Source organism: Sphaeramia orbicularis, chromosome 4, assembly GCF_902148855.1.
Source record: "Sphaeramia orbicularis chromosome 4, fSphaOr1.1, whole genome shotgun sequence".
NCBI classification, from domain to species: Eukaryota; Metazoa; Chordata; class Actinopteri; order Kurtiformes; family Apogonidae; genus Sphaeramia; species Sphaeramia orbicularis.
In genome coordinates, this window is record NC_043960.1 from 1,749,655 (window position 1) to 1,768,176 (window position 18,522).

General features: G+C 36.7%; 1 protein-coding gene across 1 annotated transcript in view; it reads right to left on the reverse strand.

Moving 5' to 3' along the window:
* Nucleotides 1-228: 228 nt before the first annotated feature.
* pla2g4ab (phospholipase A2, group IVAb (cytosolic, calcium-dependent)) overlaps nt 229-18,522 on the reverse strand; it is a 41,677-nt gene continuing 23,383 nt past the window's right edge. Inside the window, exons 13-19 of the mRNA XM_030132434.1 lie at nt 18,130-18,195; nt 13,021-13,151; nt 12,460-12,571; nt 9,259-9,443; nt 7,342-7,531; nt 5,292-5,449; nt 229-1,986 (exon numbers count right to left, since the gene is read on the reverse strand). Coding sequence (XP_029988294.1) covers nt 1,831-1,986; nt 5,292-5,449; nt 7,342-7,531; nt 9,259-9,443; nt 12,460-12,571; nt 13,021-13,151; nt 18,130-18,195 — 998 coding nt within the window. The 3' untranslated portion in view covers nt 229-1,830. The remainder of the gene's footprint in view (nt 1,987-5,291; nt 5,450-7,341; nt 7,532-9,258; nt 9,444-12,459; nt 12,572-13,020; nt 13,152-18,129; nt 18,196-18,522) is intronic.

An 18,522-nucleotide genomic window follows, 5' to 3' on the forward strand; every position in this document is an offset into this window, starting at 1 on the left:
TCTGATATGTGCAAAGAATTTGCATTAAAGCCGGCTGTGATGTCAAGAAATCTGTCGGTCACCTCCAGTGTAAAACTGAAGAGGAAATAGAACATGGTGGAATTTTGACCCTTTAACTCCTTTGTTATTTCAGGAGGAGCCTCACGGAGAAAAGGGAAGGGTGTTGAATATTTAGACAGAAAACACACCACACAAGGTTTTTTTTTTTTTTTTTTAGTTTTTTTACTTCTTACCACTTACACTTACATTATATATGTCATAGTTTAATACAAACAGATGATCACAGAAGTACTTAAGCACTCAACTTGATTCCATAGAATAGATTTTTGCATCTTGAACATCTGTAAACGCTGCAAACAGATCATTTAAAGTGAATATGACAAAAAAGCTGCAGATCTAAGTTACTGAATCTTACGCTTTAAAAGAAAATGTAACATGAAAGCTCACGGTGTGACTCATGTCTGCTTTAAACGGTTGCTTGTTTTGTTGTGTTCAATGTAAAGAGACAAAAAAACAGAAAAACACTGGCATAAATGATGTGTTAAACTGTAATAACATGATTTCAAGGCTCATTGGCTGCAGATCCCCGTGGTGCGATTGCAGTTTTTTCTCAGATTTTTTTTTTTCCAAACCAGTAGGAAACATGAGCGCGTACAAGTCGGACGGGCTTCTGTGTAAAATTCCACTGCTCCGTGGGCAGCCTGCAGGTATAGGTGTAGTGTGTCAGATTCCAGCCTCCACTGCTGCAGGTGTAGGTGTAGTGTGTTAAATTCCACTCAGCGATGCCAAGAGCCACCTTTTTTTTAAGCCGCCGAGTGGGTCCTGTGATCGCCCTTCACAGCTTCACCCTTTACCTTAGCTCCACTTTATCAAACGGGGGCGTCGGAGGAGTGTTGCGTCGACTTCTGATAGGGCTCGAGCCAAAAACAAAAGCACTTCCTGTGATTAGACACTTCCTGTGTCTAAATCACAGCCTGAAACAACACCAGGAAACATCAGGAAAATAAACACACCTTTGTCCCAATGGAGAAAAGGGATAGAGAGAGGGAACGAAGCTGCAAAGCGGTTACCATGGTATCGAGTTTTGTTTTCACAAAATGGTGGCTTTAATAGGAGGCACTCCCTCTTGTGTAGGTGGGTAAACATCCTTGAGATGTTTGAGGTATCCAGAGGGGGTTCACTTGGCGTGTTTAGGAGTTGCCATCAAACAAAACCAATGGTTACAAGCTTCACTTCCATGTTTTCAAAAAGGTTTACGTGTTTAGACGAGCCATCCGGTGAAAAAAAAAATATTTGCGTGATGTGTAGTTGCACATTAAATATGGAAGGAGTTCTGCTAATGGGGAGTTCTGTGATACAGGTGAGGACAAAGAAGTTTTTACAGTGAATAAAACTTAGAAGCAGCATGAGGTACAAGCATAAGTTAGTGGAAAGATGCAAATGTGCCCTAGGATGCATGAGACTAATGGGAAAGTTGCAACCCAAAGCACTGGGATTTCTGTAAAACGTCAAGAACAAACAGATGAAATAGTTTGAGATTTACTAGTAAGCATCAAACAGGTCCAGCAATAATAATATATTCAGTGACATCCGGTCCTGCTGCAGTGTTAAACATCCAGTCCATGTGCACAGATAGTGGCCATCAGTCAAATTCATGCAAATAGTCAGATCAAAACTGTCATTGTGTTGTAATGAATGCAAAGATGAGCCTTTTCTCAGTAAACAGGGAGGGTCTTTACAACAGCCCCCACGCGCCTTTAAACAAATCCTCAACCAGAACAACATGGAGGCATTTTCCAAAAAGAAAACCGCTCCAAAAATGTTTCCCTTTTACGACCTTTTCAAAGGTTGTTCCAAGATTTTCCCGCTGTGGTCTCGTTTCAGAGGCCTCTTTTTGGGGATGGCGCTGAGAGGGAACGGAAGGGACACGCCGGTGGGGTCCTCCTTCCGGGCCACGATGCAGTCCTTGATGGCTTCTTTAATCACCTACGAAGAACAAATACAGTCATTTCAAGGCTCCATCATGTAACAACAGTGATGAGAAGTAATGACCTCAGCATCCAGTATCTTCACATCATACAGGGTGTCCATCGAGTCTCTACAGTTTAACAAATATATTACAAAAGCAAATGAATAAGCAAATCTGTGGAACTTCTTACAAAATGAAAAATAGATATTTAAGTTTTTGCTTCATTTAATCCACTTCTATGTGGGCACCATTAGTTGCATGAAGCACATCCAGACTGTACTGGATTTGTTTCCATGTTGTCTGTATTGTAGCCTCAAATGGCATCAGTGATTTTTTTTTACTTCTGGTCGTAGCTGTCCTCTATCTTTTTTTTTTGGGATACACGATATCTTTAGCATAACCCCATATAGGGCTGGACAATACAACGATAATGATATATATCATGATATAGCTTTTCCTTGATAGAAATATGAGACATGCTTGATACAGTTTCAATAGAATTAATGCATCCATGTTTTGACAGACATAAGAACAGCCAATCATAAGTGGCGCTGGACCAAACCAATCACGCTAGAGCCATGTCAAGTTAGGTTGACATACACAGCACAGGTGTAAGAGCAGCCACAGCACACACGCTAATGTTTGGGCTACACCGGAAGGTAAGGAGTGTTGCCTCTGGAGAAAATTTGACTGAATAATAATAATAATAATGGATTAGATTTATATAGCTCTTTTCTATAAACGCATACTCAAAGCATGTACAGTGGATCCATTATTCATTCACACTCTGACAGAAGCATGGCTGCTACTTCGTGCCTACAGCCCCTCTGACCACCACATTCATACATACATATGACATTCATATGCATTCATACACGTAGCAGGAGGGTGAAGACACAACAGCACATGACTAGAACCGCCAACCCTTCAGTTATTGGACGACCCGCTCTACCTCCTGAGCCACGGCCGCCCAACTGAGAGCTCAGGCGACCAGGTTAGCAAAAAGTAGGGTGTGGCATAGAAGCCAGGAGTCGGACGTTCAAAGCATATTAAGTTTCATTTTCAGTTAAAACCAGTTATGGCAGTTAACGAACACACCCCCACATATGTACCCCTGGTACTCTTTGGTGGAGATGGTCTGTTTAGTTTGTGTTCTCTTTAAAAACTTGAAAGCTTTTGCCTGCTGGTCAGACGTTTAGTTTAGTTTTAAATATATGTATCTGTTTTATTTGTCTGAAACAGTTGTATAATGTTCTTCAGCACATCTGTCATGTTCAACCTCTGACCGAAAAAAAATCATATTTAAATCAAAAATAACCCTCTGATGCCTTAACTAACTTATGAGTAACAGAAAATTTAAGCTTGACAAAAATAGTGATTTGATTTATATCATGATACATATTACTATCGTCTGATATGAAGAAAATTGTGATATGATTTTTTTCCATACTGCCCAGCCCTAACCACATAGAAAGAAATCCAGAGGAAGGAGGTGGCCAGGGAATTGATTAGACTTCTAGCCTATACCCAAATAAAAGTGGAATAGTAAAGACTCCAGAATCCTCTTGTAATATAAAAGAGAAAAAAAAAACCTTTTCTTCTTCATGTTTCATCTTGTCACTTTTTTTTTTTTTTTTTTTTTTTTTTTTTTTTTTTTTTTTTACAGTTTTTGTCTTACTTTGCACTACAGCGCCCCCTACAAAATTTTTAATTTTTTTTTATTAAAATTGCTTCAGTTCGGACATACGAACACCAATTTGGCTCAAATTTGACTCAGACGTCTATCGCCCAGACCTACACCCATTTATCAGAAAAATTTTACATTTGGTGGTATAGCGCCCCCTACAACTTTACCTTTAAGATAATTGCTTCAGTTTGGGCATACGAACACCAATTTGACTCAAAGTTGAATTAGTTGTCAATCTCACAGGCCTACACCCATTTATCAAAAGAAAATGACATTTCGCTCAATAGCGCCCCCTACAAATTTACCTTCACGAAAATTGCATTAATTCGGACATACGAACACCGATTTGACTCAAATTTGACTCAGTGGTACATCTCGCAGGCCTACACCCATTCAAAGGAAGAAATTTAATTTTAGCTGCATAGCGCCCCCTACAGATTTACTTATACAAAAATTTCTTTAGTCAAGACGTAAAAATAAAGATCTGCCTCAAATTTGAATCAGTTGTCAATCTCCCAGGCCTACACCGATTCATCAGAAGACATTGAAATTTGGTGCTAGAGCGCCACCTGCTGAACGATGGACATACTTCTACTCGACGTGCCCGTGGCGAGGGCCTTTAGATGCCGCTTGCGGCTTTAATTTACTTTGTTTTGTGTAATATGCACTGACAGATACACCTAGGGATCATTATTTCTATGGGTTATTGTTGCGTTTATACCTGAAATTGATCTGATGATAGAAGAAAGGTGTGTAGTGATGCAAAATGAAGAATGATAGCTAATAATAATAATAATAATAAAACAAAGGTAACAAGCCTGTTTTAACATTGTGAGTAAATAATACTGATATTTGTTGTAAAATCTATAGAGTAAAGTGGAAAAATAGATGCTCGAGGTAAACACAGATATTTGAAAAAACTATCTTAATATTTACTTTTCACACCTTAGTCTTATTTTTTATTGTCTGTGTCTGAATGAGCTGACCTTCCACTGAGGTGAGCGACGTTGCATCACCTTTACTCAGCAGGGAAGTGATTCAGATCCAGTAAGTGAAAGTCACAATGACCTCTCGCTATGACACACCCTCACCAGACGGGGCATGTACCGTATGATCTCTGATGAGGCTTTTGGAGGCAGAATTTTTGGTGTTGCACAACGCCAGTAACACTAAACTTTTTGCGGAGTCAGAAAAATGTCAAACATCCCCCCCTGACAACACAGAATTAAACAATTGCACCAGCGAAAGCCAAGTGCAGATGAGCCTCTGCAATAAATACTGGCTTAAGTAACCGTTCAGTCACTTTTAAACCATTTGATGGTTAATATACACGGCCCAGCCAAAAATAAAGTAGCACTTGCAATATTTGACTGCACCTCCTTTGGTTTTGATTACCAGAGACATTCACTGTCATATCTTTTTTGTCACAATAAGGTTCATAATAATTTTTCCATTCATAGTTGCATTCATTTTTGATTGCATTGGTGAATCCTGCAAATGTATGGGTACTAACAAAATAAGAGAATATCTAGGATACAAACAAAAATAAAAAGAAAATGTGTTTGTATGTTTTCTTGTATGATTCCCATTGGGTGTAATCCAACTGTTGTGTGTTTCTTGGTGGAATGTGCTGACCTCCAGGTTGTTGAGTGTGTTGAATTCCATGAGGTTGTGGAGCTGAGTGAAGGCCTCGTTGCTGTACTGGAAGTTGAAGGTGGAATACGGCGACTCTGGGTCATCGAAGATGTCAAAGTCTGCTAAATCCTTCTCCTGCTCCGTCTCTCTGGGAACGCCTAGAAAGAGAAAGGTAATGAAGTACAAATGACAAATAAAATCCACACAGGATTATTCTGTCTGAACCACAAACTGTCATAAAGATAAGTGCTGCAATTAAGGATAATTTTAATTCATTAATTTACTGGTTATTCTGCTGATTCATAATTCATGTGTAAAAAAAATATATGTGTAAATATATAAATTTAATTGCATATATTTCATTTATTTCAATAATTCAGATCCATTCATATGAAGATTTACATTTTTGATGAAACTGAAAACGTAAACAGTGAGCAGGAGCTTTTTGTATCTGCTAAAAAGTAGAAAGCTAAACACATTTTTTGCTTTTCTGCATGAAAAATGACAAATCAATGAATACTAGATATTTTTTATCATTAATCACTGCAGTATTAGTAAATATATTTATACTAGTAATATGCTATAAATGTGACTTTCCTCACTGGTTAATAGTGTCTACACAGTTTTCCTATGGACTGATGAAAGGAAAGACTTAACTTTATGGCTTTTTTTTCTGCAAAGGGGTTTCTATTTTATTGGGTTTTACTTTACCCTCATTTATGTTTTTTTGGGGGGATTTCTGTTGTGTGTTGTGTTTCTCTTTGCTGGTTTTCAGTCTAATAGGTATTTTTACATCTGTTATTTGTGTTTGTGCTGAGTCATCATCTCAACTACGCAAGTTCATTAATTTCATTTCTTTTTTTAGCACCTGATTTTTCTCTCTAATGATCTTGTGTTGATAAAAACTGTTAAAATTGCACACATTAATAAAAAGATGTATGCAAAATGTAAGCTAATACATATGGGTGTCAACACCTAGAAGAAAAACCCTTTTGTCCTTGTGTTGATTATTATTTTTTTCTTTTTTTTTTTCTTTTTTTAAAAGGCTTTAAATTGCAGATATTATCTCAGACTGCAAGTTTCGTCATTAAAAAATGTTCCAAAATCTCCCATGTCGATGTAGAACATTCCTCAGTTCACATCCATACGTGGCTGCTTTGTAAATAAATCTTTTACATTTTATCGGTGCTAAGACAAACAGAGAAAATCAGGAGGGACAAATACTAAAAGTGAAGGAAAAGACCATTAATTTTACCTTTAGTACAAACACAAATGAATATTAAAAATGATTAGACTGAAAAAAAGGAACCATTTTTGTCTTTGCACGTTATCTGAAACTGCAGGGTTCATCATTAGAAAAATGTGCCGAATCTCCCATGTCATTATACAACATTCCTTTATTCACACTCATACTTATTAGCTGCTTTTGCGTAAATCTTTATCATCACATTAAAGGTCATATGTAGGAAAAATGCATGTCCACTGATAAACTGACTCCACATTAAAGTCCTTTCCTCCACAACAGGAAGTCCATATATGGTAGGATTCATTCCAGTGTGAGTGCAGAAACAGTTATGTAATGTCCATAAACAGACAGTAGAAGTGTGTGGGCCGATGACCCACTGAATGTAAAGAGGATGGAGTGTTGGAGTGTCTTTGTATGGCTCATGATGTATGTCTGTTTACACACAGCGTTCTTCCAGAGAGGTTCCCAACCAGCACCGACATCCTTCCGGGATCATAATTCACCCTGGCAGCTCATAAACCACTGCACAGGATGGAGGTATGTTTAAAGTCAGACATCTCCACCACTGAAACCACAATGACCCTGAGCAGAAGCATGTTTATTAGGGTCAGTGAGCGGAGGGGCCCTGACAGCCACTCACACACGAAAAACTGACCCATTATGGTTGAGTTTCAGACCGCAATTTCGAGGAAGCGATGCCTCATTGTGCCGTGACGGTAAACCGGCATAATTAGAAAATTACATATGGCATATTTTCCTTCACACGTGCTTATGGAAACCTCAACAACACATGCATATGCTTACCAGGCGCTTTGAACTGCCTGAAGTTGATATTAACCAGGACAAAGTGGATGACAGTCGGGCAGTTCTTTTCTCCTTTCTTTGGTTTGAAGACGTAGCATTCCTTCAGTCCCTCACGATCGAACACTTTAGGGTTGATCTTTGGGAACGGGAGCTTGTTCATTCGAGCCCACTTCTCTGCTAGCAGAAGCTCCTGCAGTAAAAATAAACGAATGAAACTAAAGCTCCAACTTTACTCAGAAGATGTACAGACATTGACAGGACAGACACTGACTGCAAGACAATACACCCAGACTATTAAACTCCTTAACACCTGAATTTATATACAAGTATAAATAAAAAATAAATGATTTATGTTTTTGCTTTCAAGCAGATGCTAAATTAAGTGGTGATTTAACTATTGCACATAAAATAGATAGAAATTTGGGTATGATACAAATTTGCATACCGTGCTTCATCTTCATTTTCAGTCGGGGGATTTCATATCTGTAACTGTGATGAAGCTTCGAAATGAAAATATTTGAAACACAAATTTGCGACAACATTGTGTTCTTAGAGCTATATGTATATTTAGGTATATACAGTATATTTAGAGCTATAGATAGATAGATAGATAGATAGATAGATAGATTCATTCTTCTCTGCTACTTTTTCTAAAAGTTGTTTAGCTGTTGTGTGTTCATAATTAGTTTTGGGGTGGCAGAAGGCATAGAGTGAGCATTACAGTGTGATTGTTTGGTTAAGATTATCTATTGACAAATAGGGAATGTGCGCTGCAAAAATGGGGTGTCTAAAAACAAGATAAAAACACTAAATCTGAGGTGGAAAGGTACTCAAAACAAGTGAAATATCTGTCCATGCAGCAAGATAATTTCACTTGACATGATTTCTCGAATTAAGATGGTTGTATCTAGAAATAAGCATGTCTACAGATGTATGAACACTTAAAATAAGAAATTAACTCTTAAAGGAGTAATATTTTGCTTTTTTAAAAATGGAATTATGCATTTTCAAACATTTCCCTGTGGTCTACATAAATTGTAAATGCTCTGCTTGGGTCTGAATTCTTCATTAAACTCCACAACCTTCAACCCTATTTCTGAGTAATGACACCAGAAAGGTCCTTTTGAGCGCTGGCCCTTTAAATGCACATGACCCCACCCCCTCCAGGTTGTTGACGGTGCTGCTCTGTCCCGTTCAGCCACTTGTGTTCATTAATACAACCAAACAACTGAACATTTTAGTTAATCGGCTCAAAGTTTGGACATATTTTCAGTTTTTACTACAACCGCTGCCGCTGACAAACAATTGTGTCGTACTCGGAGAAATGTTCGTCTGAACTCTTGACCTTATATGTGCAAATGTCGTGACATAACTAGTTATAAAACGTAACAAATTAAGCAGGAATTAAAATGGAATTGAAAAGGTTCCAATTCAAACTTTTTTTTTTAACATTTTTTAAATGTACCAAAGACTAATAAAAGTGGGTTTAGTAAAATATGACCCTTTTAAAACAAGATAAATTATCTAACACTTCTAAATCTGAATTTTTTGATCTTGGTATGAATCATATAATGTGCAGTGTGTGTACATGAGTGTATTCTATATATCGTTATCATTAGTAAGTCATATTTTTGGCCAAATTGTGTTATCTGTGTAACTGCATAACTTTACCCCTTAACACTGCTGCTTCATTTTACATCATTAGCTATGTCCTGAAAAAAATATGACTTGGCCAGTTATGCAACGAGACTAACGATACGCAACACAACTTGAATGTAGACCTTGTTCGTGCTGTTTGGTGTGAACCCAGAGCTCTGTAAAGGTAGTAAAAGAGGCACACATGACAACATCTTGTCTTCTTTGGAATTATTTCTGACATTTTCAGGCAATTCATAGCCTTTAGAAGTCGACTCTGACCTTAAATGGAGGGCTGGAGTCGCTGGGTCGTGCAGAAAAGTCAAAGGAAATGATAAGGTCGACGGTTCGCTGTGGCCGCAGGATGAGTGGGTATGGAAGGTTGTACGTCAGACCGCTGTCCACCACATGGATCTTCTTACTCTTCACATCGAGAGGCTCGTAGATTCGATCAAACTCATCCGGGTCTGAGACAAAAATAGAATAATGGATTAGATTTCTATAGTTCTTTTCAAAGCACCAAAGGCTGTCAGTTTGCACTAAATGGCTCCTCTGACCACCACCAAACATTCACACGCATTCATACACCAGTCTGGGTGACACTGGAGGCAAGGCGGGGGAAGTGTCTTGCCCAAGGACACAACGGCACAAGACTAGAACAGAGCAGAAGTTGAACCGACGACCTGCTCTAACTTCTGAGCCATGGCCGCCCCAGTCATCATCATGAAAGAATGTTAGTATTGTCTTAGTAACATTTTTTGTAAGCAACTGATTTATTGCACACCTACTATGTAACACACCTACTATGTAACACACCTACTGTCACTTCACTGGAAGTAGGACTAATTGTGTCTGCCCTCTAAATAATACACCTACCGGTACATTCTCTGGAAGTAGGGCTGTGTTTCATTATGCAAATATTCATACTGATGCCAAAAACTTAAATGTCTCTCAATAGGATCAGAATTAAACCCCCCTTTTTGTCCAAAAATATATCGGGAGCTCAAGAAAAAAGTAAGAGATCACCACAAATGTCCTGACCTGAACCAGAACGAAAACCTCTGGGATGTGATCGAGGGGAAAAAAGGACACAAACCATCAAACAAACCCGAGCAACTTCAGTTTTTGTGCCAGGAGTTGCATAAAACCACCGACAACAATGTGAAAGGCTGGTGCAGATCCAAGTCAAATCATGCCGAGACAAAACAAATACTAATTTCTGAACTCTGTGTCAGTAACAAAAACAGTGGCGTGTTGTTAAAAATGAATAGGAACTAGTTTTCTTTGGTTTACTCGAGGTTATTCAAGTTTGCCAGCTCATTTTATGCAAATAAATGATCTAAACTGAATATGGAATTTGGGAAAAATATCATCATTAGTTCCTTGGAAGTTGGATGTTTTTTCCAGAGCTGTATATTCCTAAAATCAGCAAAAAAAAAAAAAAAAAAATCTTATTTATTTACACATATGGATTTTTTTTTTTTTTTAATTGATTTCTGAAAGTTAAAACCATGGCTGCATAATTAATTGAATCACAATCGAAATCACATGGTGGAATTTGGGAATAATGTGATCAATAGTTAATAAAACACATACCTAAAACAGTAAAATATGTTTTTTCTAATTTCCCCCAGACCTGTAAATATTTTATTCCCAAAATCAACAAAATTACATCCTGAAACATTTTAAGCAGCATTGATTTTGGACTGATTTAATGATTCTTATCTATTGACAAACACTTTCACTAATTACAGATTTTTTTTAACTCTTCCTTTCTTGTATTTCTTGTATTACTCAAGGTCTGAAAACTCAGAATTTTGTGTTTTTCTCATGCAGTGTTCTATTTTCATTTTATATAAATAAATGATCTAAATGACAGCTTTTTAAAGTGGAATTTGTGAAAAGTAAATATTAAAACAGATACCTGGAAGGAGCAAAAGCTATGATTTACTAAGTTTTTCAAGAGATATAAATGTTTCATCTGTAAAATCTGCAAAATTATGACTGCAGACAGCAGAGATTGTTTGTTTCTTCATTTTCTGCACTTAAATCTAAATAAACCTAAATCTGCACCTGAACAAAAGTGTAAAATTGTTACTGTCATGCAGTTGTCAGTCAATGATATAAATGAGTATTTTAATGTGCAATGTGTGAAAAAAGGTTTTCAACAGGTAACTAAGCACAACCTAGAAACTGTAAAACCACCGATCTCTTAATTTTTTCCAGAGCTGCAAACATTATATACCTGAAATCACGAAAATTATGACTTAAGTATAGATTTAACCCATAAAGACCCAAACATTCACTGTCAACCAAAAGCATGCTCTCACCTAAAATGTCCAATAACAGTTGATCCATTAATTCTATTAATACATGTAAATAATTGGTGGAAAAAAAGTTTGTCATCTTTTCATGGTCATCAGATATGACCCATTTGGACGTTCAGAGGCTCCATAGTTACTGTGGAAACACTGTCATATTCTGTAACATTGATTCACCAGTAAAACCCATGGAGTTGGATCAATGACAGCAGTTGTCAATGATTCATGTTCTTGTTTGTCTTGTTCTTGTTATGTCTTGTTTTATGTTCAGTTATTGATATCATTGCTGAAAAAGTTTCTCTGTGTCTGATATAATAACCTTCAACTTTACTCTGAGCTTTTATGAACATCTACATGATCAGTGAAATAAATATAAGAAAATACCTAATTTTCATCTAAAAAAAAAAAAAAGCAAAATACAGAGGATGATATTGTAATAAATGATGATAAATTCATTTGGAAGTCATAAAAAATTGTTTAAAATAAACTAGCGTGTTGACCTGTGGGGAACTGTGGGTTCTAGATCCTCTGATCCAGTTCATTCCTTTACTTTCTTGGTAAATTCCACTGGCATTTTCAGTTGAATAGCCTCTCAGCTGGCCTGTCTGTTTCTGCACATGAAATTTGACACCATGGCAATGTGGCCTTAATGTTTATCTGTTGCTAGGTAACCCACTTTAATGATGATTCTATGATTCTGCGCATAACAGCATTGGCCATTGGGAGGCTACTGTATTCCAAAATTACTAATATCTCCCAAAGTACTGGTCCTATCAACTTGTCATTTTCGCTAGTCTGTTCCTTGACCTAAAATACATCAGTATGCCGAACTGCAGCAGTCAGCTCTGTACGGATTTTGTGTGAGGCTTGAGAAACACACACAGAGTCCATTTCCCTTTTATAATATAAGATAGTTTAAGGCTTAATATGTGTCAAATTGTTATTTTGTGCCACTGTGGAATCATTTTAGATTTTTTTTTTACATTTTTTGAGTGTTTAGTTTTCTGATTTTACTGTAGTTTACGTTTATTGTTGCTCTTTCTGTACATAGTAGATACTAAATACACAGATGAATAACGTGGTAAAAAGGATTATTACACAAACTAACCCCTCTTGTCCCATATTTCACTCATTTTCCTATCACGTGGTTTTTTGCGTTTACCTGTGACGGCGTCCACCTCATCGTCAGACGTAGGGGCGATGCAACCAAAGTCGTTTCCAGGAGAAAAGGGGAAGCTGGTGTTCAGGTTCAAGCCCAGCATGAAATTATGCACCTGGTGATGATGAGAGCACAGATGAGTTCACAGATGAAGAACTAGAGAAGCTACAGTCATCGAAAAAGTTATTAGACCACCCTTGTTTTCTTCAATTTCTTGTTCATTTTAATGCCTGGTACAAATAAAGGTACATTTGTTTAGACAAATATAATGAGAACAACAAAAATAGCTCATAGTAGTTTAATTTCAGAGCTGATATCTATCCATTTAACATGTTTTCTTGATTAAAAACCAAAATCACTTCAGTTCTTCCATCAGTATGTATGGCATTGTACTGACAAAAACAGTGCTTTTATTCATTCCATGTTTTCTTTTGTCTGTTTTTGTCACATGACACACACAGGAGTTAGGACTGGATTGCATAACCATTGTTTTTGATGACTTTTGATGGTCTAATAATTTTTTCCGCGACTGTACAGTGGTGCAGAGTTGGAGGTGGGTTTCACCTTCCCGGCTCGGCCCTCCCTGGTGTTGAACAACGCCGAGTCACTGAACAGCGACGTGAACATGCGCTGAACCCAGCTGTTCTGAGCCGTTCGATGGTATTCCTCCTCAGCTTCCTGACTCTCAGTCCCACCTAAACATCACAACAATGAGAAATGAATTCAACAAGGAAAGTCTGAGAAGGAATTTAAGCCACATCTGTGGTTTTATAGTTTTTCAATCTTATTTAGTCTTTTGATTTTTGTTTTATTTTTATTTGGAAGCCTGCAGTTTTTTAGGTATTATCAAAAAAGCGTTCATTTATAGAAGGATGTTGTGTAAAGTCACTTGTGGTTGGCCCATAGAAGAATATAATAATATATAATGCAAATTTATTTTAGTAAAGCATTCTCTGAAATACAAAACTGGTACATTTTAACACATAAAGACCCAGTGCTACTTTTGTGGCAGTTTCCCAAATGAATTTTTCTCTGTATTTAACCTTTCTTAAGTGATTTATCACCATTTATTGTAATATTATCCTCCTTATTTTGTGTTTTTTTGTGTAAATCACATATTTTCCTACATTTAATTTATTGATCATATTGATGTTCATTAAAGCTCAAATTAAAGTTGAGGGTTATTACATCAGAAACAAAGAAAATGTGAAAAAAGTGACTTTTTCAGCAAAGATATCATTAACTGAACATAAACCCAGTGTGTCCATCCACTGTCATTGATCCAACTCCATGGGTTTGACTGGTGAATCAATGTTGTAGAAGATGACGGTGTTTCCATGTTCACTACAGAGCCTCTGAGCGTCCAAATGGGTCATATCTGATGACCATGAAAAGACGACACTGTATTTTACACCGATTATTTACATGTATTGACAGTATTAGTGGATCAACATGGATTAAACAGTTTAGATCAGTAGATGATTTTTGTCGCCGATGGCTGTTTGGGTCTTTATGGGTTACTACTCTTCTTGTGTGCTGTAGTTCGTGTCAGCATTTACTGAAGTTGTTTTTAACTGTTTTTAACCCTTCTGGACTGTTGTGTGCATTTTATGTACTTTTTAGTCTCCATTTTCTCTGAGTCCACTCATTCCCATCACCGTTATGATGAAATGATCAACAATAATTACACTTTTGATAAATTTTTTTTACCAAGACTTCTAAAGTAATTTAAGCCACACCAGTGTATTATAGTTTTTCTATTTTAATTTGGATTTTGTTTTTAGTTTTATTTGGAAGTCTAATTTTTAATATAGTTTTTAGGCATTATCAAAAAAGCCTTCATTTATAGAAGAATGTTGTGTAAAGTCACTTGTTGTTGGCCCATGGAAGAATAGCTGTGAATACATATTAAGTTTAGCGAAAACTTCTCGGATATTAAGAAAAAATGCTTAAACTGTCATAATATTTCTCTTGTGTCCTGTAGTTTATGTCAACATTTCCTGAAGTTATACTGTTAATGTGTTCTTTTATTGGAAGCTCTAAGGATGAGTCTGGATTCAGATCGGTCTCAAAGTAGACAAAATTTATTTGGATCACAAATAAGGTGGACACTCAGCGCTGAGGAATCACAGACAATGAGCCCCGAACATTACATGAAGTGTACTTTTATGGACCCTATGGGCGGGCTCACCCGTACAAATGGGTCGGTCTTTAACTTAGCGTTCTCTAAAAAGATCAAACAGATGTGGGGCCTTAACTCTCAGTAAACTTATGCCAACAATCAGTTTCCCCTTATCGTCTATATGCGTTTGTTCAGATGTGTATGTAGAAGAACAGAACCTACTGAACTCTTGTGCAGACAGATGTTTCCTATTTTAACAAGCTGAACCTAGAGATAACATAAACTACAATTCATACCAATAACATTAATAACCCATGGGTGAAATGTACCCTTAAGATACGGAAAACTATCATAATGGAACATAAACTCGAGAGTGAAATTACAGCTCTTAAATGGTGTGCTGATGACTCAGAGTTTACACCTAATAAATTGGACTCTAGATTCAAGGACTGCACAACTAAGGGTATAACAGCCTTATGTTGGATAATGAAAGATGGAAAACGGCTCAGTTTTGAAATGCTTAAAAGGTTACATTTATTAGAAAAACAAGATTTCTATCGATATTTGCAATTAAGGCATTATGTTGACAGGAAGGTGAAATATGTAATTAGGACAAGCACATGTCTGATTGAACTGTTTACAAAAGCCTATAATTCAATAACTATTGATAGAACAGTTTCACATCTGTATAAGGGTCTGATGAATCTGAAATCACACTCAACTTTATATATTAAAATAAAATGGGAGAAGGAAGGCGGGATAATGATATCTGAGGATGAATGGACAACAATATGGAGGTATCAGTGGACGTGTACCAGCTCACAGAAGTGGAGGGAGTTTGGCTGGAAATGCCTAATTAGATACTTTATTACACCTTCCCAGAAGTCTCACTATGACACCCGTCTGCTGGAGAAACTGTGGTAATCAATGTGCAAATCATTACCATGGTTTTTGGGACTGTCCGTTCACGAAGGATTATTGGACAGAAATACATAATGCCCTACAGGACATTCTCAAATGTGAAATACCCTTTGAGAGTAACACTTTGTTCCTTGGACACATACCTCAGGAATGGCCAAAAAGAGATAAACATTTAATGAACATTTTGCTGGTGGCCTGTAAAAAGACTATTACCAGGAAATGGCTATCACAGGAGAGCCCAACTTTAAATGAATGGATGGAAATCATAATGGACATTTATAAAATGGAAAAAATAACAGCATTTGTTAATTACAAACTGGAGAAATTTACTTTATACTGGGCAAAATGGATCAAATATGTCACACCCTATAGGCCTGACTTTGTTTTCACAACCTAGTGACTGTATTGGATGGAAGAGATCACTCCCTACTTGTTGGTAGTTCCTTCTTTTTTTCTTTAAGTTTCTTTCCCTGTTTTGGTTACAAAAACATATTGTTCTGTGTTATGACCCTGGGTCATAATTTGTCTATTTATATGTATATGTGTTTTCTGTTTAGTGTGTGTGTGTTCTCCCCTGTCCTGTAGGTGTGCTGTGCCCTTTTGTGTCTGTTTGTTGCAGGTTGCTGATTGGTGGAGCATGATTGCCCGGCCCTTTAAAAATGGCCCTGGAGCTTCCGTCCTCGCTCTCTCTTGCCTCCTGCCAGCTTCCAACCCTGTGTTCGTGTGTGTGACTGTCAGTCTTCGTGTGTTCCTGTGACACTTTGATTGTTTCTAGTTGTAAAAAGTTGTTTTTTTTGTAAATTGATCCTTTTTCTGGTAGGGGAGGTCGGCTCCTTTGTTTTCACGTTTTCTCCTGTTTTTGGTTAGGTAGTTAGATAAGTTTTCTGTATTTTATTTCTTGCATTTATTTTGGAGTAGGTAATTTAGTCTAAACTTTACAGAAGATTTTTGTGTGTTGTTTTAGCCGCACCCTCCCCTAACCCTTCCTTAGTTGTTGAGAAAAAAATACTAATAATAAATACTGTGAATTTTTAGTTTTGACTGACGTGTGTGCTTGGGAGCTGGGAGGGGACAAAAGTGAGCACATTATGTTCGCCCTGGTGAACCCCTAGGCCGGGGCGTAACATTCTGGCATTTAGAGCAGACAACAGAAATGTGCAATATGTTGATGTGTTCTACTACATGTAAATGTCTGATACTGAATGTCAATAAAAAATAAATTACAAACAAATAAAAAAAACATAAACTACAATAGAGTACTACATAAATCGTGGTCACAAAGAACTCACTATTAACATTATGGAAGTAAAAAAGATTAAACAAAAGAATCCTATGTTAAAACAATAACTACTTAATACTAAAACAATTCATCCTAAAACTTCAATATCTAAAGTAAAATATATTTCAATACTTTCCTTTTTTTTCTTTTGTTCAGACAAGGTATATTTTTTTAGATATTTTTTTACCTGACTGACAGTTTCGACTGTGACTCCAGTCTTCCTCAGAAGCGTCATCCAACGTGCTGCTGACGTGTCACATCAGATGACGCTTCTGAGGAAGACTGGAGTCACAGTCGAAACTGTCAATCAGGTAACATCTAAAAAATATACCATGACTGAACAAAAGAAAAAAAAAAGGAAAGTATAATTACATAAACGGAAGACAAAAAATGAACAGCATTAGCCTTATTTCCTGAAGTTGTTTTTAACTGTATGAAACCCTTAGGTTAATAGGCTATTGTGTGCATTTTACACGCTTTTCATTTTTCTTTTTTTGAATAATTATGGCTATGTTCATGCATGTGGCATGAATTTTGGCAAGATTGTGTATTTTTATTTTATCTCATTATTTCTAGATCCGTTCCTGCAGTAAGTCTGAAATACACTGTACAAACCAAAGTTACACTCATACTGTTGTAAGCGTTTAAGCAACTAATTTTAAGCATTTTGCTTCTGCTGGTCCTCCAACAGTGAAAGGATTTGTCACTGTTCTACAGATAATTGTGATTTTTTTTTTTTTTAATTCAAATTTTTATTCAAAACAATCTCATAACATATTGCACAGGACATTATTGATACAAGGTACACTGTTCTCTTTTTTTTTTGTTTTGAAAAAAGAACAGTGTCAATATTGCTCACAGACAGAAAGAAAAAAAATGAAAAGGTAATTTGTGAATCTCTGTTGCATGAATATCGTCAAATAAATATAGACTTTCTAGTGCAATACGTAACGAGTAAGGAGTAATATGTGAAAATTAATGCTTTTCATGGTCATCCTACTTTTGCAATAAATGTGGATTTTTATGAGAGCGGTTGGTTCTTGGAGTATCTTTAAAATTAAATTTTTATCTGAATACTATGAATGTTAAATACAGTTGTTCAAAACCAACAGAAAAACACAGAATAATAAGTGATGGATGAATAAATTTTTGAATGATTACCTGACAGTAACTATCTGAGTCAACGCTTCCACTGAATTAAACTGATGTTAAAAGATCATGTGACATGTCAAAATGTTTACTGACATTTAGTACAATAAGATGTCAGCGTTGCAACGCGGGAACCTGAATTCTACTGTAAAAGGCGTGGGTATGTCAGTATTTTCTATGAATCATGTGTACTGCAGCTCACCTTTGCGTGGTTCTTCATCATTGTCCAGACTGTCCTCTCCGACGATGTGCTGAGGTTTGATCTGCTCTGTAAGACACAGAAAAGCCTCAGTCATCGAGTTACAGTGAATTGAAAAGAGGTATTCGGCAACACTGCAAATGCCAAAAACATCTTTGATCTTATCTGACATTATCAAATTCACTCTACATTGTTTATCTTTATTAAAATAATTCCCAGCAGAAACACAATACTCCTGATAAACGAATACATTCTTTAAGTGGGCGGATACGTTCTCATACATTGTCTGAATGTGAACAGGTCACCCCCAAACAAATTCACTCAGCCGAAACAAACATCCCACGAGCCGTCGCGAAAACGTAATTGTGGGAAAGCGGAAACCTTTGCAGTGTTATG